The 23,062-nt window shown below is 44.9% G+C and overlaps 1 protein-coding gene across 5 annotated transcripts in view; it reads left to right on the forward strand.

The window, feature by feature from the left end:
• Window positions 1-23,062, forward strand: part of vit (vitrin) — a 197,365-nt gene that overhangs the window by 144,828 nt on the left and 29,475 nt on the right. For all 5 annotated transcript variants that reach the window (XM_068020391.1, XM_068020408.1, XM_068020401.1 and 2 more), the window contains one exon: window positions 22,914-22,970. In XM_068020391.1, coding sequence (XP_067876492.1) covers window positions 22,914-22,970 — 57 coding nt within the window. The remainder of the gene's footprint in view (window positions 1-22,913; window positions 22,971-23,062) is intronic.

Raw genomic sequence — 23,062 nt, forward strand, 5'->3', positions numbered from 1 at the left:
CAGTTGAGTGAGTGACTGTGGGTGTTATTCTGTTGAGTGACTATGGGTATTATTCTGTTGAGTGACTGTGGGTGTTATTCTGTTGAGTGACTGTGGGTGTTACTCTGTTGAGTGACTGTGGGTGTTACTCTGTTGAGTGACGGTGGGTGTTACTCTGTTGAGTGACGGTGGGTGTTACTCTGTTGAGTGACGGTGGGTGTTATTCTGTTGAATGACTGTGGGTGTTATTCTGTTGAGTGAGTGTGGGTGTTATTCTGTTGAGTGAGTGTGGGTGTTATTCTGTTGAATGACTGTGGATGTTATTCTGTTGAGATAGTGTGGGTGTTATTCTGTTGAATGACTGTGGGTGTTATTCTGTTGAGTGAGTGTGGGTGTTATTCAGTTGTGTGACTGTGGGCGTTATTCTGTTGAGTGCCTGTGGGTGTTATTCAGTTTTGTGACTGTGGGCGTTATTCTGTTGAGTGAGTGACTGTGGGTGTTATTCTGTTGAGTGAGTGACTGTGGATGTTATTCTGTTGAGTGACTGTGAGCATTAATTTGTTGAGTGACTGACTGTGGGTGTTATTCAGTTGATTGACTGTGGGTGTTAGTCAGTTGAGTGACTGACTGTGGGTGTTATTCTGTTGAGTGAGTGACTGTGGGTGTTCTTCTGTTGAGTGAGTGACTGTGGGTGTTCTTCTGTTGAGTGAGTGACTGTGGGTGTTCTTCTGTTGAGTGAGTGACTGTTGGTGTTATTCAGTTGAGTGGATGACTGTGGGTGTTATTCAGTTGAGTGACTGTGGGTGTTATTCTGTTGAGTGAGTGACTGTGGGTGTTCTTCTGTTGAGTGACTGTGGATGTTATTCTGTTGAGTGACTGTGGGTGTTATTCTGTCGAGTGAGTGACAGTGGGTGTTATTCTGTTGTGAGTGACTGTGGATGTTATTCTGTTGAGTGACTGTGGGCATTAATCTGTTGAGTGACTGACTGTGGGTGTTATTCTGTTGAGTGACTGACTGTGGGTGTTATTCTGTTGAGTGTGTGACTGTGGGTGTTCCTCTGTTGAGTGACTGTGGGTGTTATTCTGTTGAGTGACTGTGTGTGTTATTCTGTTGAGTGAGTGACTGTGGGTGTTATTCTGTTGAGTGAGTGTGGGTGTTTTTCAGTTGTGTGACTGTGGGCGTTCTTGTGATGAGTGAGTGACTGTGGGTGTTATTCTGTTGAGTGAGTGACTGTGGGTGTTATTCTGTTGAGTGAGTGACTGTGGGTGTTATTCTGTTGAGTGAGTGACTGTGGATGTTATTCTGTTGAGTGACTGTGGGTGTTCCTCTGTTGAGTGACTGTGGGTGTTATTCTGTTGTGTGACTGTGGATGTTATTCAGTTGTGTGACTGTGGGCGTTATTGTGTTGAGTGAGTGACAGTGGGTGTTATTCTGTTGAGTGAGTGACCGAGGGTGTTATTCTGTTGAGTGAGTGACCGTGGGTGTTATTCTGTTGAGTGACTGTGGGCGTTATTCTGTTGAGTGAGTGACTGTGGGCGTTATTCTGTTGAGTGAGTGACCGTGGGTGTTATTCTGTTGAGTGAGTGACTGTGGGTGTTATTCTGTTGAGTGAGTGACTGTGGGTGTTATTCTGTTGAGTGAGTGACTGTGGGTGTTATTCTGTTGAATGAGTGACTGTGGGTGTTATTCTGTTGAGTGAGTGACTGTGGGTGTTATTCTGTTGAATGACTGTGGGTGTTATTCTGTTGAGTGAGTGTGGGTGTTATTCTGTTGAATGACTGTGGGTGTTATTCTGTTGAATGACTGTGGGTGTTATTCTGTTGAGTTAGTGTGGGTGTTAAACTGTTGAGTGACTATGGGTGTCATGCTGCTGAGTGAGTGACTATGGGTGTTATTCTGTTGAGTGATTGACTATGGGTGTTATCTGTTGAGTGAGTGACTGCAGGTGTTATTCCATTGAGTGACTGACTGTAGGTGTTATTCCGTTGAGTGACTGACTGTGGGTGTTATTCAGTTGAGTGAGTGACTGTGGGTGTTATTCAGTTGAGTGAGTGACTGTGGGTGTTATTCTGTTGAGTGACTGACTATGGGTGTTATTCAGTTGAGTGAGTGACTGTGGGTGTTATTCTGTTGAGTGACTGTGGGTGTTATTCTGTTGAGTGACTGTGGGTATTATTCTGTTGAGTGACTGTGGGTATTATTCTGTTGAGTGACTGTGGGTGTTATTCTGTTGAGTGACGGTGGGTGTTACTCTGTTGAGTGACGGTGGGTGTTATTCTGTTGAATGACTGTGGGTGTTATTCTGTTGAGTGAGTGTGGGTGTTATTCTGTTGAATGACTGTGGGTGTTATTCTGTTGAATGACTGTGGGTGTTATTCAGTTGAGTGAGTGACTGTGGGTGTTATTCAGTTGAGTGGATGACTGTGGGTGTTATTCAGTTGAGTGACTGTGGATGTTATTCTGTTGAGTGAGTGACTGTGGGTGTTATTCTGTTGAAGTGACCGTGGGTGTTATTCTGTTCAGTGTGTGACCGAGGGTGTTATTCTGTTGAGTGAGTGACTGTGGATGTTATTCTGTTGAGTGACTGTGGATGTTATTCTGTTGAGTGACTGTGGATGTTATTCAGTTGTGTGACTGTGGGCGTTATTGTGTTGAGTGATTGACTGTGGGTGTTATTCTGTTCAGTGAGTGACCGAGGGTGTTATTCTGTTCAGTGGATGACCGAGGGTGTTATTCTGTTCAGTGAGTGATTGTGGGCGTTATTCTGTTGAGTGAGTGACCGTGGGTGTTATTCTGTTGAGTGAGTGACCGTGGGTGTTATTCTGTTGAGTGAGTGACTGTGGGTGTTATTCTGTTGAGTGAGTGACTGTGGGTGTTATTCTGTTGAGTGAGTGACTGTGGGTGTTATTCTGTTGAGTGAGTGTGGGTGTTATTCTGTTGAGTGAGTGTGGGTTTTATTCAGTTGTGTGACTGTGGGCGTTATTCTGTCGAGTGAGTGACTGTGGGTGTTATTCTGTTGAGTGAGTGACTGTGGGCGTTATTCTGTTGAGTGAGTGACCGTGGGTGTTATTCTGTTGAGTGAGTGACTGTGGGTGTTATTCTGTTGAGTGAGTGACCGTGGGTGTTATTCTGTTGAGTGAGTGACTGTGGGTGTTATTCTGTTGATTGAGTGACCGAGGGTGTTATTCTGTTGAGTGACCGAGGGTGTTATTCTGTTGAATGACTGTGGATGCTATTCTGTTGAATGACTGTGGGTCTTATTCTGTTGAGTGAGTGTTATTCTGTTGAGATAGTGTGGGTGTTATTCTGTTGAATGACTGTGGGTGTTATTCTGTTGAGATAGTGTGGGTGTTATTCTGTTGAATGACTGTGGCTGTTATTCTGTTGAGTGAGTGTGGGTGTTATTCTGTTGAGTGACTGTGGGTGTTACTCTGTTGAGTGACTGTGGGTGTCATGCTGTTGAGTGAGTGACTGTAGGTGTTATTCCGTTGAGTGACTGACTGTAGGTGTTATTCCGTTGAGTGACTGACTGTAGGTGTTATTCCGTTGAGTGACTGACTGTAGGTGTTATTCCGTTGAGTGACTGACTGTAGGTGTTATTCCGTTGAGTGACTGACTGTGGGTGTTATTCAGTTGAGTGAGTGACTGTGGGTGTTATTCTGTTGAGTGACTGACTGTGGGTGTTATTCAGTTGAGTGAGTGACTGTGGGTGTTATTCTGTTGAGTGATTGACTATGGGTGTTATCTGTTGAGTGAGTGACTGCAGGTGTTATTCTGTTGAGTGACTGACTGTAGGTGTTATTCCGTTGAGTGACTGACTGTAGGTGTTATTCCGTTGAGTGACTGACTGTAGGTGTTATTCCGTTGAGTGACTGACTGTAGGTGTTATTCCGTTGAGTGACTGACTGTGGGTGTTATTCAGTTGAGTGAGTGACTGTGGGTGTTATTCTGTTGAGTGACTGACTATGGGTGTTATTCAGTTGACTGAGTGACTGTGGGTGTTATTCTGTTGAGTGACTGTGGGTGTTATTCTGTTGAGTGACTGTGGGTGTTATTCTGTTGAATGACTGTGGGTGTTATTCTGTTGAATGACTGTGGGTGTTATTCTGTTGAGTGAGTGTGGGTGTTATTCTGTTGAATGACTGTGGATGTTATTCTGTTGAATGACTGTGGGTGTTATTCTGTTGAATGACTGTGGGTGTTATTCTGTTGAGTGAGTGTGGGTGTTATTCTGTTGAATGACTGTGGGTGTTATTCTGTTGAATGACTGTGGGTGTTATTCTGTTGAGTGAGTGTGGGTGTTATTCAGTTGATTGACTGTGGGTGTTATTCAGTTGAGTGACTGTGGGTGTTATTCAGTTGAGTGACTGTGGGTGTTATTCAGTTGAGTGACTGACTGTGGGTGTTCTTCTGTTGAGTGAGTGACTGTGGGTGTTCTTCTGTTGAGTGTGTGACTGTGGGTGTTCCTCTGTTGAGTGACTGTGGGTGTTCCTCTGTTGAGTGACTGTGGATGTTATTCTGTTGAGTGACTGTGGGTGTTATTCTGTAGAGTGAGTGAGTGTGGGTGTTATTCTGTTGAGTGAGTGTGGGTGTTATTCTGTTGAGTGAGTGTGGGTGTTATTCTGTTGAATGACTGTGGGTGTTATTCTGTTGAATGACTGTGGGTGTTATTCTGTTGAGTGAGTGTGGGTGTTATTCAGTTGTGTGACTGTGGGAGTTATTCTGTTGAGTGCCTGTGGGTGTTATTCAGTTGTGTGACTGTGGGCGGTCTTGTGATGAGTGAGTGACTGTGGGTGTTATTCTGTTGAGTGAGTGACTGTGGATGTTATTCTGTTGAGTGACTGTGGGCATTAATCTGTTGAGTGACTGACTGTGGGTGTTATTCTGTTGAGTGACTGACTGTGGGTGTTATTCAGTTGAGTGACTGACTGTGGATGTTCCTCTGTTGAGTGACTGTGGATGTTATTCTGTTGAGTGACTGTGGGCGTTAATCTGTTGAGTGAGTGACTGTGGGTGTTATTCTGTTGAGTGAGTGACTGTGGGTGTTATTCTGTTGAGTGAGTGACTGTGGGTGTTATTCTGTTGAGTGAGTGTGGGTGTTATTCTGTTGAGTGAGTGTGGGTGTTATTCAGTTGTGTGACTGTGGGCGTTATTCTGTTGAGTGAGTGACTGTGGGTGTTATTCTGTTGAGTGAGTGTGGGTGTTCCTCTGTTGAGTGACTGTGGGTGTTATTCTGTTGTGTGACTGTGGATGTTATTCAGTTGTGTGACTGTGGGCGTTATTGTGTTGAGTGATTGACTGTGGGTGTTATTCTGTTGAGTGAGTGACAGTGGGTGTTATTCTGTTGAGTGAGTGACCGAGGGAGTTATTCTGTTGAGTGATTGACCGTGGGTGTTATTCTGTTGAGTGACTGTGGGCGTTATTCTGTTGAGTGAGTGACTGTGGGCGTTATTCTGTTGAGTGAGTGACTGTGGGTGTTATTCAGTTGAGTGGATGACTGTGGGTGTTATTCAGTTGAGTGACTGTGGATGTTCTTCTGTTGAGTGTGTGACTGTGGGTGTTCCTGTGTTGAGTGACTGTGGCTGTTATTCTGTTGAGTGACCGTGGGTGTTATTCTGTTCAGTGAGTGACCGAGGGTGTTATTCTGTTGAGTGAGTGACTGTGGGTGTTATTCTGTTGAGTGAGTGTGGGTGTTATTCAGTTGTGTGACTGTGGGCGTTCTTGTGATGAGTGAGTGACTGTGGGTGTTATTCTGTTGAGTGAGTGACTGTGGATGTTATTCTGTTGAGTGACTGTGGGCATTAATCTGTTGAGTGACTGACTGACTGTGGGTGTTATTCTGTTGAGTGACTGACTGTGGGTGTTATTCTGTTGAGTGTGTGACTGTGGATGTTCCTCTGTTGAGTGACTGTGGATGTTCCTCTGTTGAGTGACTGTGGATGTTCCTCTGTTGAGTGACTGTGGATGTTATTCTGTTGTGTGACTGTGGATGTTATTCTGTTGTGTGACTGTGGATGTTATTCAGTTGTGTGACTGTGGGCGTTATTGTGTTGAGTGATTGACTGTGGGTGTTATTCTGTTGAGTGAGTGACAGTGGGTGTTATTCTGTTGAGTGAGTGACCGAGGGTGTTATTCTGTTGAGTGAGTGACCGTGGGTGTTATTCTGTTGAGTGACTGTGGGCGTTATTCTGTTGAGCGAGTGACTGTGGGTGCTATTCTGTTGAGTGAGTGACCGAGGGTGTTATTCAGTTGAGTGGATGACTGTGGGTGTTATTCAGTTGAGTGACTGTGGGTGTTCTTCTGTTGAGTGTGTGACTGTGGGTGTTCCTCTGTTGAGTGACTGTGGCTGTTATTCTGTTGAGTGACTGTGGGTGTTATTCTGTAGAGTGAGTGACAGTGGGTGTTATTCTGTTGTGAGTGACCTTTGGTTTTATTCTGTTGAGTGAGTGACTGTGGGTGTTATTCTGTTGAGTGAGTGACCGAGGGTGTTATTCTGTTGAGTGAGTGACTGTGGGTGTTATTCTGTTGAGTGAGTGACTGTGGGTGTTATTCTGTTGAGTGAGTGACTGTGGGTGTTATTCTGTTGAGTGACTGAGGGTGTTATTCTGTTGAGTGACTGTGGGTGTTATTCTGTTGAATGACTGTGGGTGTTACTCTGTTGAGTGACGGTGGGTGTTATTCTGTTGAATGACTGTGGGTGTTATTCTGTTGAGTGAGTGTGGGTGTTATTCTGTTGAATGACTGTGGGTGTTATTCTGTTGAATGACTGTGGGTGTTATTCTGTTGAGTGAGTGACTGTGGGTGTTATTCAGTTGATTGACTGTGGGTGTTATTCAGTTGAGTGGATGACTGTGGGTGTTATTCAGTTGAGTGACTGTGGATGTTATTCTGTTGAGTGTGTGACTGTGGGTGTTCCTCTGTTGAGTGACTGTGGCTGTTATTCTGTTGAGTGACTGTGGGTGTTATTCTGTAGAGTGAGTGACAGTGGGTGTTATTCTGTTGTGAGTGACCGTGGGTGTTATTCTGTTCAGTGAGTGACCGAGGGTGTTATTCTGTTGAGTGAGTGACTGTGGGTGTTATTCTGTTGAGTGAGTGACTGTGGGTGTTATTCTGTTGAGTGAGTGTGGGTGTTATTCTGTTGAATGACTGTGGGTGTTATTCTGTTGAGTGAGTGTGGGTGTTATTCAGTTGTGTGACTGTGGGAGTTATTCTGTTGAGTGCCTGTGGGTGTTATTCAGTTGTGTGACTGTGGGCGTTCTTGTGATGAGTGAGTGACTGTGGGTGTTATTCTGTTGAGTGAGTGACTGTGGATGTTATTCTGTTGAGTGACTGTGGGCATTAATCTGTTGAGTGACTGACTGACTGTGGGTGTTATTCTGTTGAGTGACTGACTATGGGTGTTATTCAGTTGAGTGAGTGACTGTGGGTGTTATTCTGTTGAATGACTGTGGGTGTTACTCTGTTGAGTGACGGTGGGTGTTATTCTGTTGAATGACTGTGGATGTTATTCTGTTGTGTGACTGTGGATGTTATTCTGTTGTGTGACTGTGGATGTTATTCAGTTGTGTGACTGTGGGCGTTATTGTGTTGAGTGATTGACTGTGGGTGTTATTCTGTTGAGTGAGTGACAGTGGGTGTTATTCTGTTGAGTGAGTGACCGAGGGTGTTATTCTGTTGAGTGAGTGACCGAGGGTGTTATTCTGTTGAGTGAGTGACCGTGGGTGTTATTCTGTTGAGTGACTGTGGGCGTTATTCTGTTGAGCGAGTGACTGTGGGTGTTATTCTGTTGAGTGAGTGACCGAGGGTGTTATTCTGTTGAGTGAGTGACCGTGGGTGTTATTCTGTTGAGTGACTGTGGGCGTTATTCTGTTGAGCGAGTGATTGTGGGCGTTATTCTGTTGAGTGAGTGACCGTGGGTGTTATTCTGTTGAGTGAGTGACTGTGGGTGTTATTCTGTTGAGTGAGTGACTGTGGGTGTTATTCTGTTGAGTGAGTGACTGTGGGTGTTATTCTGTTGAGTGAGTGACTGTGGGTGTTATTCTGTTGAGTGAGTGACTGAGGGTGTTATTCTGTTGAGTGACCGAGGGTGTTATTCTGTTGAATGACTGTGGATGCTATTCTGTTGAATGACTGTGGGTCTTATTCTGTTGAGTGAGTGTGGGTGTTATTCTGTTGAATGAGTGTGGGTGTTATTCTGTTGAATGACTGTGGGTATTATTCTGTTGAGTGACTGGGTGTTATTCTGTTGAGTGACTGTGGGTATTATTCTGTTGAGTGACTGTGGGTGTTATTCTGTTGAGTGACTGGGTATTATTCTGTTGAGTGACTTTGGGTATTATTCTGTTGAGTGACTGGGTGTTATTCTGTTGAGTGACTGTGGGTGTAATTCTGTTGAGTGACTGTGGGTGTAATTCTGTTGAGTGACTGTGGGTGTTACTCTGTTGAGTGACTATGGGTGTCATGCTGTTGAGTGACTGACTGTAGGTGTTATTCCGTTGAGTGACTGACTGTGGGTGTTATTCAGTTGAGTGAGTGACTATGGGTATTATTCTGTTGAGTGACTGTGGGTGTTATTCTGTTGAATGACTGTGGGTGTTACTCTGTTGAGTGACTGTGGGTGTTACTCTGTTGAGTGACGGTGGGTGTTACTCTGTTGAGTGACGGTGGGTGTTATTCTGTTGAGTGACGGTGGGTGTTATTCTGTTGAATGACGGTGGGTGTTATTCTGTTGAATGACGGTGGGTGTTATTCTGTTGAATGACTGTGGGTGTTATTCTGTTGAGTGACTGTGGGTGTTATTCTGTTGAGTGAGTGACTGTGGATGTTATTCTGTTGAGTGACTGTGAGCATTAATTTGTTGAGTGACTGACTGTGGGTGTTATTCAGTTGATTGACTGTGGGTGTTAGTCAGTTGAGTGACTGACTGTGGGTGTTCTTCTGTTGAGTGAGTGACTGTGGGTGTTCTTCTGTTGAGTGAGTGACTGTGGGTGTTCTTCTGTTGAGTGAGTGACTGTGGGTGTTATTCAGTTGAGTGACTGACTGTGGGTGTTATTCTGTTGAGTGTGTGACTGTGGATGTTCCTCTGAGTGACTGTGGATGTTCCTCTGTTGAGTGACTGTGGATGTTATTCTGTTGTGTGACTGTGGATGTTATTCTGTTGTGTGACTGTGGATGTTATTCAGTTGTGTGACTGGGCGTTATTGTGTTGAGTGATTGACTGTGGGTGTTATTCTGTTGAGTGAGTGACAGTGGGTGTTATTCTGTTGAGTGAGTGACCGAGGGTGTTATTCTGTTGAGTGAGTGACCGAGGGTGTTATTCTGTTGAGTGAGTGACCGAGGGTGTTATTCTGTTGAGTGACTGTGGGCGTTATTCTGTTGAGCGAGTGATTGTGGGCGTTATTCTGTTGAGTGAGTGACCGTGGGTGTTATTCTGTTGAGTGAGTGACTGTGGGTGTTATTCTGTTGAGTGAGTGACTGTGGGTGTTATTCTGTTGAGTGAGTGACTGTGGGTGTTATTCTGTTGAGTGAGTGACTGTGGGTGTTATTCTGTTGAGTGAGTGACTGTGGGTGTTATTCCGTTGAGTGAGTGACTGAGGGTGTTATTCTGTTGAGTGACCGAGGGTGTTATTCTGTTGAATGACTGTGGATGCTATTCTGTTGAATGACTGTGGGTCTTATTCTGTTGAGTGAGTGTGGGTGTTATTCTGTTGAATGACTGTGGGTATTATTCTGTTGAGTGACTGGGTGTTATTCTGTTGAGTGACTGTGGGTGTTATTCTGTTGAGTGACTGGGTATTATTCTGTTGAGTGACTGGGTGTTATTCTGTTGAGTGACGGTGGGTGTTATTCTGTTGAATGACGGTGGGTGTTATTCTGTTGAATGACGGTGGGTGTTATTCTGTTGAATGACTGTGGGTGTTATTCTGTTGAGTGAGTGTGGGTGTTATTCTGTTGAGTGAGTGTGGGTGTTATTCTGTTGAATGACATTGGGTGTGATTCTGTTGAGTGAGTGTGGGTGTTATTCTGTTGAGTGAGTGTGGGTGTTATTCTGTTGAATGACTGTGGATGTTATTCTGTTGAGATAGTGTGGGTGTTATTCTGTTGAGTGAGTGTGGGTGTTATTCTGTTGAATGAGTGTGGGTGTTATTCTGTTGAGTGAGTGTGGGTGTTATTCTGTTGAGTGAGTGTGGGTGTTATTCAGTTGTGTGACTGTGGGCGTTATTCTGTTGAGTGAGTGACTGTGGGTGTTATTCTGTTGAGTGAGTGACTGTGGGTGTTCTTCTGTTGAGTGAGTGACTGTGGGTGTTCTTCTGTTGAGTGTGTGACTGTGGGTGTTCCTCTGTTGAGTGACTGTGGATGTTATTCTGTTGAGTGACTGTGGGTGTTATTCTGTAGAGTGAGTGACAGTGGGTGTTATTCTGTTGTGAGTGACTGTGGATGTTATTCTGTTGAGTGACTGTGGGTGTTATTCTGTTGAGTGACTGACTGTGGGTGTTATTCTGTTGAGTGTGTGACTGTGGGTGTTCCTCTGTTGAGTGACCGAGGGTGTTATTCTGTTGAGTGAGTGACTGTGTGTGTTATTCTGTTGAGTGTCTGTGGGTGTTATTCTGTTGAGTGACTGTGGGTGTTATTCTGTTGAGTGACTGTGGGTATTATTCTGTTGAGTGACTGTGTGTGTAATTCTGTTGAGTGACTGTGGGTGTTACTCTGTTGAGTGACTATGGGTATTATTCTGTTGTGACTGTGGGTGTTATTCTGTTGAATGACTGTGGGTGTTACTCTGTTGAGTGACGGTGGGTGTTACTCTGTTGAGTGACGGTGGGTGTTATTCTGTTGAATGACGGTGGGTGTTGTTCTGTTGAATGACGGTGGGTGTTATTCTGTTGAATGACTGTGGGTGTTATTCTGTTGAGTGAGTGTGGGTTTTATTCTGTTGAGTGAGTGTGGGTATTATTCTGTTCAGTGACTGTGGGTATTATTCTGTTGAGTGACTGTGTGTGTAATTCTGTTGAGTGACTTTGGGTATTATTCTGTTGAGTGACTGGGTGTTATTCTGTTGAGTGACTGTGGGTATTATTCTGTTGAGTGACTGTGGGTGTTATTCTGTTGAGTGACTGTGGGTATTATTCTGTTGAGTGACTTTGGGTGTTACTCTGTTGAGTGTCTATGGGTGTCATGCTGTTGAGTGAGTGACTGCAGGTGTTATTCTTTTGAGTGACTGACTGTAGGTGTTATTCCGTTGAGTGACTGACTGTGGGTGTTATTCAGTTGAGTGAGTGACTGTGGGTGTTATTCTGTTGAATGACTGTGGGTGTTACTCTGTTGAGTGACTGTGGGTGTTACTCTGTTGAGTGACTGTGGGTGTTACTCTGTTGAGTGACGGTGGGTGTTACTCTGTTGAGTGACGGTGGGTGTTACTCTGTTGAGTGACGGTGGGTGTTATTCTGTTGAATGACTGTGGGTGTTATTCTGTTGAGTGAGTGTGGGTGTTATTCTGTTGAGTGAGTGTGGGTGTTATTCTGTTGAATGACTGTGGATGTTATTCTGTTGAGATAGTGTGGGTGATATTCTGTTGAATGACTGTGGGTGTTATTCTGTTGAGTGAGTGTGGGTGTTATTCAGTTGTGTGACTGTGGGCGTTATTCTGTTGAGTGAGTGACTGTGGGTGTTATTCTGTTGAGTGAGTGACTGTGGGTGTTATTCTGTTGAGTGACTGACTGTGGGTGTTATTCAGTTGATTGACTGTGGGTGTTAGTCAGTTGAGTGACTGACTGTGGGTGTTATTCTGTTGAGTGAGTGACTGTGGGTGTTCTTCTGTTGAGTGAGTGACTGTGGGTGTTATTCAGTTGAGTGGATGACTGTGGGTGTTATTCAGTTGAGTGACTGTGGGTGTTATTCTGTTGAGTGAGTGACTGTGGGTGTTCTTCTGTTGAGTGACTGTGGATGTTATTCTGTTGAGTGACTGTGGGTGTTATTCTGTTGAGTGAGTGACTGTGGATGTTATTCTGTTGAGTGACTGTGGGCATTAATCTGTTGAGTGACTGACTGTGGGTGTTATTCTGTTGAGTGACTGACTGTGGATGTTATTCTGTTGAGTGACTGTGGATGTTATTCAGTTGTGTGACTGTGGGCGTTATTGTGTTGAGTGATTGACTGTGGGTGTTATTCTGTTGAGTGACTGTGGGTGTTATTCTGTTCAGTGAGTGACCGAGGGTGTTGTTCTGTTCAGTGAGTGACCGAGGGTGTTATTCTGTTGAGTGAGTGACTGTGGGTGTTATTCTGTTGAGTGAGTGACTGTGGGTGTTATTCTGTTGAGTGAGTGACTGTGGGTGTTATTCTGTTGAGTGAGTGACTGTGGGTGTTATTCTGTTGAGTGAGTGTGGGTGTTATTCTGTTGAGTGAGTGTGAGTGTTATTCAGTTGTGTGACTGTGGGTGTTATTCTGTTGAGTGAGTGACTGTGGGTGTTATTCTGTTGAGTGAGTGACTGTGGGCGTTATTCTGTTGAGTGAGTGACCGTGGGTGTTATTCTGTTGAGTGAGTGACTGTGGGTGTTATTCTGTTGAGTGAGTGACCGAGGGTGTTATTCTGTTGAGTGAGTGACCGAGGGTGTTATTCTGTTGAGTGAGTGACTGTGGGTGTTATTCTCTTGAGTGAGTGACTGTGGGTGTTATTCTGTTGAGTGAGTGACCGAGGGTGTTATTCTGTTGAGTGACCGAGGGTGTTATTCTGTTGAATGACTGTGGATGCTATTCTGTTGAATGACTGTGGGTCTTATTCTGTTGAGTGAGTGTGGGTGTTATTCTGTTGAGTGAGTGTTATTCTGTTGAGTTAGTGTGGGTGTTATTCTGTTGAGATAGTGTGGGTGTTATTCTGTTGAATGACTGTGGGTGTTATTCTGTTGAGATAGTGTGGGTGTTATTCTGTTGAATGACTGTGGCTGTTATTCTGTTGAGTGACTGTGGGTGTTACTCTGTTGAGTGACTGTGGGTGTCATGCTGTTGAGTGAGTGACTATGGGTGTTATTCTGTTGAGTGATTGACTATGGGTGTTATCTGTTGAGTGAGTGACTGCAGGTGTTATTCTGTTGAGTGAGTGACTGTGGGTGTTATTCCGTTGAGTGACTGACTGTAGGTGTTATTCCGTTGAGTGACTGACTGTGGGTGTTATTCAGTTGAGTGAGTGACTGTGGGTGTTATTCTGTTGAGTGACTGACTATGGGTGTTATTCAGTTGAGTGAGTGACTGTGGCTGTTATTCTGTTGAGTGACTGTGGGTGTTATTCTGTTGAATGACTGTGGGTGTTATTCTGTTGAATGACTGTGGGTGTTATTCTGTTGAATGACTGTGGGTGTTATTCTGTTGAGTGAGTGTGGGTGTTATTCTGTTGAATGACTGTGGATGTTATTCTGTTGAATGACTGTGGGTGTTATTCTGTTGAATGACTGTGGGTGTTATTCTGTTGAGTGAGTGTGGGTGTTATTCTGTTGAATGACTGTGGGTGTTATTCTGTTGAGTGAGTGTGGGTGTTATTCAGTTGATTGACTGTGGGTGTTATTCAGTTGATTGACTGTGGGTGTTATTCAGTTGAGTGACTGTGGGTGTTCTTCTGTTGAGTGAGTGACTGTGGGTGTTCTTCTGTTGAGTGACTGTGGATGTTATTCTGTTGAGTGACTGTGGGTGTTATTCTGTAGAGTGAGTGACCGTGGGTGTTATTCTGTTGAGTGAATGTGGGTGTTATTCTGTTGAGTGAGTGACTGTGGGTGTTATTCTGTTCAGTGAGTGACCGAGGGTGTTATTCTGTTGAGTGAGTGACTGTGGGTGTTATTCTGTTGAGTGAGTGACTGTGGGTGTTATTCTGTTGAGTGAGTGACTGTGGGTGTTATTCTGTTGAGTGAGTGTGGGTGTTATTCTGTTGAATGACTGTGGGTGTTATTCTGTTGAATGACTGTGGGTGTTATTCTGTTGAGTGAGTGTGGGTGTTATTCAGTTGTGTGACTGTGGGAGTTATTCTGTTGAGTGCCTGTGGGTGTTATTCAGTTGTGTGACTGTGGGCGTTCTTGTGATGAGTGAGTGACTGTGGGTGTTATTCTGTTGAGTGAGTGACTGTGGATGTTATTCTGTTGAGTGACTGTGGGCATTAAACTGTTGAGTGACTGACTGTGGGCATTAATCTGTTGAGTGACTGACTGTGGGTGTTATTCTGTTGAGTGACTGACTGTGGGTGTTATTCAGTTGAGTGACTGACTGTGGGTGTTATTCTGTTGAATGACTGTGGGTGTTATTCTGTTGAGTGAGTGTGGGTGTTATTCTGTTGAATGACTGTGGATGTTATTCTGTTGAATGACTGTGGGTGTTATTCTGTTGAATGACTGTGGGTGTTATTCTGTTGAGTGAGTGTGGGTGTTATTCTGTTGAATGACTGTGGGTGTTATTCTGTTGAGTGACTGTGGGCGTTAATCTGTTGAGTGAGTGACTGTGGGTGTTATTCTGTTGAGTGAGTGACTGTGGGTGTTATTCTGTTGAGTGAGTGACTGGGTGTTATTCTGTTGAGTGAGTGTGGGTGTTATTCTGTTGAGTGAGTGTGGGTGTTATTCTGTTGAGTGAGTGTGGGTGTTATTCAGTTGTGTGACTGTGGGCGTTATTCTGTTGAGTGAGTGACTGTGGGTGTTATTCTGTTGAGTGAGTGACTGTGGGTGTTATTCTGTTGAGTGAGTGACTGTGGATGTTATTCTGTTGAGTGACTGTGGGCATTAATCTGTTGAGTGACTGACTGTGGCTGTTATTCTGTTGAGTGTGTGACTGTGGGTGTTCCTCTGTTGAGTGACTGTGGGTGTTCCTCTGTTGAGTGACTGTGGGTGTTATTCTGTTGTGTTACTGTGGATGTTATTCAGTTGTGTGACTGTGGGCGTTATTGTGTTGAGTGATTGACTGTGGGTGTTATTCTGTTGAGTGAGTGACAGTGGGTGTTATTCTGTTGAGTGAGTGACTGTGGGTGTTATTCTGTTGAGTGAGTGACTGTGGGTGTTATTCTGTTGAGTGAGTGACCGTGGGTGTTATTCTGTTGAGTGAGTGACTGTGGGTGTTATTCTGTTGAGTGAGTGACTGTGGGTGTTATTCTGTTGAGTGAGTGACTGTGGGTGTTATTCTGTTGAGTGAGTGACTGTGGGTGTTATTCTGTTGAGTGAATGACTGTGGGTGTTATTCTGTTGAGTGAGTGACTGAGGGTGTTATTCTGTTGAGTGAGTGAGGGTGTTATTCTGTTGAGTGACTGAGGGTGTTATTCTGTTGAGTGACCGAGGGTGTTATTCTGTTGAATGACTGTGGATGCTATTCTGTTGAATGACTGTGGGTCTTATTCTGTTGAGTGAGTGTGGGTGTTATTCTGTTGAATGACTGTGGCTGTTATTCTGTTGAGTGAGTGTGGGTGTTATTCTGTTGAGTGACTGTGGGTATTATTCTGTTGAGTGACTTTGGGTATTATTCTGTTGAGTGACTGGCTGTTATTCTGTTGAGTGACTGTGGGTGTAATTCTGTTGAGTGACTGTGGGTGTTACTCTGTTGAGTGACTATGGGTGTCATGCTGCTGAGTGATTGACTATGGGTGTTATCTGTTGAGTGAGTGACTGCAGGTGTTATTCCATTGAGTGACTGACTGTAGGTGTTATTCCGTTGAGTGACTGACTGTAGGTGTTATTCCGTTGAGTGACTGACTGTGGGTGTTATTCAGTTGAGTGAGTGACTGTGGGTGTTCTGTTGAGTGACTGACTATGGGTGTTATTCAGTTGAGTGAGTGACTGTGGGTGTTATTCTGTTGAGTGACTGTGGGTGTTATTCTGTTGAGTGACGGTGGGTGTTATTCTGTTGAATGACTGTGGGTGTTATTCTGTTGAGTGAGTGTGCGTGTTATTCTGTTGAATGACTGTGGGTGTTATTCTGTTGAATGACTGTGGGTGTTATTCTGTTGAGTGAGTGACTGTGGGTGTTATTCAGTTGATTGACTGTGGGTGTTATTCAGCTGAGTGAGTGACTGTGGGTGTTCTTCTGTTGAGTGAGTGACTGTGGGTGTTATTCAGTTGAGTGGATGACTGTGGGTGTTATTCAGTTGAGTGACTGTGGATGTTATTCTGTTGAATGACTGTGGATGTTATTCTGTTGAATGACTGTGGGTGTTATTCTGTTGAATGACTGTGGGTGTTATTCTGTTGAGTGAGTGACTGTGGGTGTTATTCAGTTGATTGACTGTGGGTGTTATTCAGCTGAGTGAGTGACTGTGGGTGTTCTTCTGTTGAGTGAGTGACTGTGGGTATTATTCTGTTGAGTGACTTTGGGTATTATTCTGTTGAGTGACTGGCTGTTATTCTGTTGAGTGACTGTGGGTGTAATTCTGTTGAGTGACTGTGGGTGTTACTCTGTTGAGTGACTATGGGTGTCATGCTGCTGAGTGAGTGACTATGGGTGTTATTCTGTTGAGTGATTGACTATGGGTGTTATCTGTTGAGTGAGTGACTGCAGGTGTTATTCCATTGAGTGACTGACTGTAGGTGTTATTCCGTTGAGTGACTGACTGTGGGTGTTATTCAGTTGAGTGAGTGACTGTGGGTGTTCTGTTGAGTGACTGACTATGGGTGTTATTCAGTTGAGTGAGTGACTGTGGGTGTTATTCTGTTGAGTGACTGTGGGTGTTATTCTGTTGAATGACTGTGGGTGTTACTCTGTTGAGTGACGGTGGGTGTTATTCTGTTGAATGACTGTGGGTGTTATTCTGTTGAGTGAGTGTGGGTGTTATTCTGTTGAATGACTGTGGGTGTTATTCTGTTGAATGACTGTGGGTGTTATTCTGTTGAGTGAGTGACTGTGGGTGTTATTCAGTTGATTGACTGTGGGTGTTATTCAGTTGAGTGAGTGACTGTGGGTGTTCTTCTGTTGAGTGAGTGACTGTGGGTGTTATTCAGTTGAGTGGATGACTGTGGGTGTTATTCAGTTGAGTGACTGTGGATGTTATTCTGTTGAGTGTGTGACTGTGGGTGTTCCTCTGTTGAGCGACTGTGGCTGTTATTCTGTTGAGTGACTGTGGGTGTTATTCTGTAGAGTGAGTGACAGTGGGTGTTATTCTGTTGTGAGTGACCGTGGGTGTTATTCTGTTCAGTGAGTGACCGAGGGTGTTATTCTGTTGAGTGAGTGACTGTGGGTGTTATTCTGTTGAGTGAGTGACTGTGGGTGTTATTCTGTTGAGTGAGTGTGGGTGTTATTCTGTTGAATGACTGTGGGTGTTATTCTGTTGAGTGAGTGTGGGTGTTATTCAGTTGTGTGACTGTGGGAGTTATTCTGTTGAGTGCCTGTGGGTGTTATTCAGTTGTGTGACTGTGGGCGTTCTTGTGATGAGTGAGTGACTGTGGGTGTTATTCTGTTGAGTGAGTGACTGTGGGTGTTATTCTGTTGAGTGAGTGACTATGGCTGTTATTCTGTTGAGTGAGTGTGGGTGTTATTCTGTTGAATGACTGTGGGTGGTATTCTGTTGTGAGTGACCGTGGGTGTTATTCTGTTGAGTGAGTGACTGTGGGTGTTATTCTGTTCAGTGAGTGGCCGAGGGTGGTGTTCTGTTGAGTGAGTGACTGTGGGTGTTATTCTGTTGAGTGAGTGACTGTGGGTGTTATTCTGTTGAGTGACTGTGGGTGTTATTCTGTTGAGTGAGTGTGGGTGTTATTCTGTTGAGTGAGTGTGGGTGTTATTCAGTTGTATGACTGTGGGCGTTATTCTGTTGAGTGAGTGACTGTGGGTGTTATTCTGTTGAGTGAGTGACTGTGGATGTTATTCTGTTGAGTGACTGTGGGCATTAATCTGTTGAGTGACTGACTGTGGCTGTTATTCTGTTGAGTGACTGACTGTGGGTGTTATTCTGTTGAGTGAGTGACTGTGGGTGTTATTCTGTTGAGTGAGTGACTGTGGGTGTTATTCTGTTGAGTGAGTGACTGTGGGTGTTCTTCTGTTGAGTGTGTGATTGTGGGTGTTCTTCTGTTGAGTGTGTGACTGTGGGTCTTCCTCTGTTGAGTGACTGTGGGTCTTCCTCTGTTGAGTGACTGTGGGTCTTCCTCTGTTGAGTGACTGTGGATGTTATTCTGTTGAGTGACTGTGGATGTTATGCAGTTGTGTGACCGTGGGTGTTATTCTGTTGAGTGGCTGTGGGCGTTATTCTGTTGAGTGAGTGACTGTGGGTGTTATTCTGTTGTGAGTGACCGAGGGTGTTATTCTGTTGAGTGAGTGATTGTAGGCGTTATTCTGTTGAGTGAGTGACTGTGGGTGTTATTCTGTTGAGTGAGTGACTGTGGGTGTTATTCTGTTGAGTGAGTGACCGTGGGTGTTGTTCTGTTGAGTGAGTGACTGTGGGTGTTATTCTGTTGAGTGAGTGACTGTGGGTGTTATTCTGTTGAGTGAGTGACTGTGGGTGTTATTCTGTTGAGTGAGTGACTGTGGGTGTTATTCTGTTGAGTGAGTGACTGTGGGTGTTATTCTGTTGAGTGAGTGACTGAGGGTGTTATTCTGTTGAGTGAGTGACTGAGGGTGTTATTCTGTTGAGTGAGTGACTGTGGGTGTTATTCTGTTGAGTGAGTGACTGTGGGTGTTATTCTGTTGAGTGAGTGTGGGTGTTATTCTGTTGAATGACTGTGGATGCTATTCTGTTGAATGACTGTGGGTGTTATTCTGTTGAGTGCCTGTGGGTGTTATTCAGTTGTGTGACTGTGGGAGTTATTCTGTTGAGTGAGTGTGGGTGTTATTCAGTTGTGTGACTGTGGGAGTTATTCTGTTGAATGCCTGTGGGTGTTATTCAGTTGTGTGACTGTCGGCGTTATTGTGATGAGTGAGTGACTGTGGATGTTATTCTGTTGAGTGACTGACTGTGGGTGTGATTCAGTTGAGTGTGTGACTGTGGGTGTTCCTCTGTTGAGTGACTGTGGATGTTATTCTGTTGAGTGATTGACTGTGGGTGTTATTCTGTTGAGTGTGTGACTGTGGGTGTTCCTCTGTTGAGTGACTGTGGGTGTTATTCAGTTGAGTGACTGACTCTGGGTGTTATTCAGTTGAGTGACTGACTGTGGGTGTTATTCAGTTGTTTGGGTGACTGTGGATGTTATTCAGTTGTTTGGGTGACTGTGGATGTTATTCAGTTGAGTGACTGACTGTGGGTGTTATTCAGTTGAGTGACTGACTCTGGGTGTTATTCAGTTGAGTGGGTGTCTGTGGGTGTTATGCAGTTGAGTGGGTGACTGTGGGTGTTATGCAGTTGAGTGGGTGACTGTGGGTGTTATTCAGTTGAGTGACTGACTCTGGGTGTTGTTTATGTTTATGTTTAGAGATACAGCACTGAAACAGGCCCTTCGGCCCACCGAGTCTGTGCCGACCATCAACCACCCATTTATACTAATCCTACACTAATCCCATATTCCTATCACATCCCCACCTGTCCCTATATTTCCCTACCACCTACCTATACGAGGGGCAATTTGTAATGGCCAATTAACCTATCAACCTGCAAGTCTTTGGCATGTGGGAGGAAACCGGAGCACCCGGAGGAAACCCACGCAGACACAGGGAGAACTTGCAAACTCCACACAGGCAGTACCCAGAATTGAACCCGGGTCGCTGGAGCTGTGAGGCTGCGGTGCTAACCACTGCGCCACTGTGCTGCCCCAGTTGAGTGGGTGACTGTGGGTGTTATTCAGTTGAGTGGGTGACTGTGGGTGTTATTCAGTTGAGTGGGTGACTGTGGGTGTTATTCAGTTGAGTGACTGACTGTGGGTGTTCCTCTGTTGAGTGGGTGACTGTGGGTGTTCCTCTGTTGAGTGACTGACTGTGGGTGTTATTCAGTTGAGTGAGTGTGGGTGTTATTCAGTTGTGTGACTGTGGGAGTTATTCTGTTGAATGCCTGTGGGTGTTATTCAGTTGTGTGACTGTCGGCGTTATTGTGATGAGTGAGTGACTGTGGATGTTATTCTGTTGAGTGACTGACTGTGGGTGTGATTCAGTTGAGTGTGTGACTGTGGGTGTTCCTCTGTTGAGTGACTGTGGATGTTATTCTGTTGAGTGATTGACTGTGGGTGTTATTCTGTTGAGTGTGTGACTGTGGGTGTTCCTCTGTTGAGTGACTGTGGGTGTTATTCAGTTGAGTGACTGACTCTGGGTGTTATTCAGTTGAGTGACTGACTGTGGGTGTTATTCAGTTGTTTGGGTGACTGTGGATGTTATTCAGTTGTTTGGGTGACTGTGGATGTTATTCAGTTGAGTGACTGACTGTGGGTGTTATTCAGTTGAGTGACTGACTCTGGGTGTTATTCAGTTGAGTGGGTGTCTGTGGGTGTTATGCAGTTGAGTGGGTGACTGTGGGTGTTATGCAGTTGAGTGGGTGACTGTGGGTGTTATTCAGTTGAGTGACTGACTCTGGGTGTTGTTTATGTTTATGTTTAGAGATACAGCACTGAAACAGGCCCTTCGGCCCACCGAGTCTGTGCCGACCATCAACCACCCATTTATACTAATCCTACACTAATCCCATATTCCTATCACATCCCCACCTGTCCCTATATTTCCCTACCACCTACCTATACGAGGGGCAATTTGTAATGGCCAATTAACCTATCAACCTGCAAGTCTTTGGCATGTGGGAGGAAACCGGAGCACCCGGAGGAAACCCACGCAGACACAGGGAGAACTTGCAAACTCCACACAGGCAGTACCCAGAATTGAACCCGGGTCGCTGGAGCTGTGAGGCTGCGGTGCTAACCACTGCGCCACTGTGCTGCCCCAGTTGAGTGGGTGACTGTGGGTGTTATTCAGTTGAGTGGGTGACTGTGGGTGTTATTCAGTTGAGTGGGTGACTGTGGGTGTTATTCAGTTGAGTGACTGACTGTGGGTGTTCCTCTGTTGAGTGGGTGACTGTGGGTGTTCCTCTGTTGAGTGACTGACTGTGGGTGTTATTCAGTTGAGTGACTGACTGTGGGTGTTCCTCTGTTGAGTGAATGACTGTGGGTGTTATTCAGTTGAGTGACTGACTGTGGGTGTTATTCAGTTGAGTGACTGACTCTGGGTGTTATTCAGTTGAGTGGGTGACTGTGGGTGTTATTCAGTTGAGTGGGTGACTGTGGGTGTTATTCAGTTGAGTGGGTGACCGTGGGTGTTATTCTGTTGAGTGAGTGACTGTGGGTGTTATTCTGTTGAGTGAGTGACCGTGGGTGTTATTCTGTTGAGTGAGTGACCGAGAGTGTTATTCTGTTGAGTGCGTGACTGTGGGTGTTATTCAGTTGTTTGGGTTACTTTGGGTGTTATTCAGTTGAGTGACTGACTGTGGGTGTTATTCAGTTGTTTGGGTGACTGTGGGTGTTATTCAGTTGAGTGACTGACTGTGGGTGTTATTCAGTTGAGTGACTGACTCTGGGTGTTATTCAGTTGAGTGGGTGACTGTGGGTGTTATTCAGTTGAGTGACTGACTCTGGGTGTTATTCAGTTGAGTGACTGACTCTGGGTGTTATTCAGTTGAGTGACTGACTCTGGGTGTTATTCAGTTGAGTGGGTGACTGTGGGTGTTATTCAGTTGAGTGAGTGACTGTGGCTGTTATTCAGTTGAGTGACTGACTGTGGCTGTTATTCAGTTGAGTGACTGACTGTGGCTGTTATTCAGTTGAGTGACTGACTCTGGGTGTTATTCAGTTGAGTGGGTGACTGTGGGTGTTATTCAGTTGAGTGACTGACTGTGGGTGTTATTCAGTTGAGTGACTGACTCTGGGTGTTATTCAGTTGAGTGGGTGACTGTGGGTGTTATTCAGTTGTTTGGGTGACTGTGGGTGTTATTCAGTTGAGTGACTGACTGTCGGTGTTATTCAGTTGAGTGACTGACTGTGGGTGTTATTCAGTTGAGTGACTGACTGTGGGTGTTATTCAGTTGAGTGACTGACTCTGGGTGTTATTCAGTTGAGTGGGTGACTGTGGGTGTTATTCAGTTGAGTGGGTGACTGTGGGTGTTATTCAGTTGAGTGACTGACTGTGGGTGTTATTCAGTTGAGTGACTGACTGTGGGTGTTATTCAGTTGTTTGGGTGACTGTGGGTGTTATTCAGTTGAGTGACTGACTCTGGGTGTTATTCAGTTGAGTGGGTGACTGTGGGTGTTATTCAGTTGAGTGACTGACTCTGGGTGTTATTCAGTTGAGTGACTGACTCTGGGTGTTATTCAGTTGTTTGGGTGAGTGTGGGTGTTATTGAGTTGAGTGACTGACTGTGGGTGTTATTCAGTTGAGTGACTGACTGTGGGTGTTATTCAGTTGTTTGGGTGACTGTGGGTGTTATTCAGTTGTTTGGGTGACTGTGGGTGTTATTCAGTTGAGTGACTGACTGTGGGTGTTATTCAGTTGTTTGGGTGACTGTGGGTGTTCCTCCGATGAGTGAGTGACTGTGGGTGTTATTCAGTTGAGTGGGTGACTGTGGGTGTTATTCAGTTGACTGACTGACTGTGGGTGTTATTCAGTTGAGTGACTGACTGTGGGTGTTATTCAGTTGAGTGGGTGACTGTGGGTGTTCCTCTGTTGAGTGACTGACGGTGGGTGTTATTCAGTTGTTTGGGTGACTGTGGGTGTTATTCAGTTGTTTGGGTGACTGTGGGTGTTCCTCTGTTGAGTGAGTGACTGTGGGTGTTATGTAGTTGAGTGGGTGACTGTGGGTGTTATTCAGTTGAGTGACTGACTGTGGGTGTTATTCAGTTGAGTGGGTGACTGTGGGTGTTCCTCTGTTGAGTGAGTGACTGTGGGGCCATTAATGTAATGAGGGTGGGCACTACATCATGCCCTCCCTGGGAATAGAACATATTTCAGTTTCTGTGAATAATCACAGATCATCTTTCTCTTCAAAGATTTGTTTTAACAGTCACCATATTTGTTTTTTTCCATCCAGATCACAACACAAGGGAAACGGAGATTAATTTTTGGAAGTCTGACTTTGACCCAAGGGGTGAGTCTAACTTCAAGCATGCAGTTTATGTTACACTGCAGTGTGGTAAGATGTAGCTTACCTCTGCATAGTCAGACTCTCTCTCAATACTT

The sequence above is a fragment of the Heterodontus francisci genome, chromosome 3 (genome assembly GCF_036365525.1).
Source record: "Heterodontus francisci isolate sHetFra1 chromosome 3, sHetFra1.hap1, whole genome shotgun sequence".
In the NCBI taxonomy this organism is placed as follows: domain Eukaryota; kingdom Metazoa; phylum Chordata; class Chondrichthyes; order Heterodontiformes; family Heterodontidae; genus Heterodontus; species Heterodontus francisci.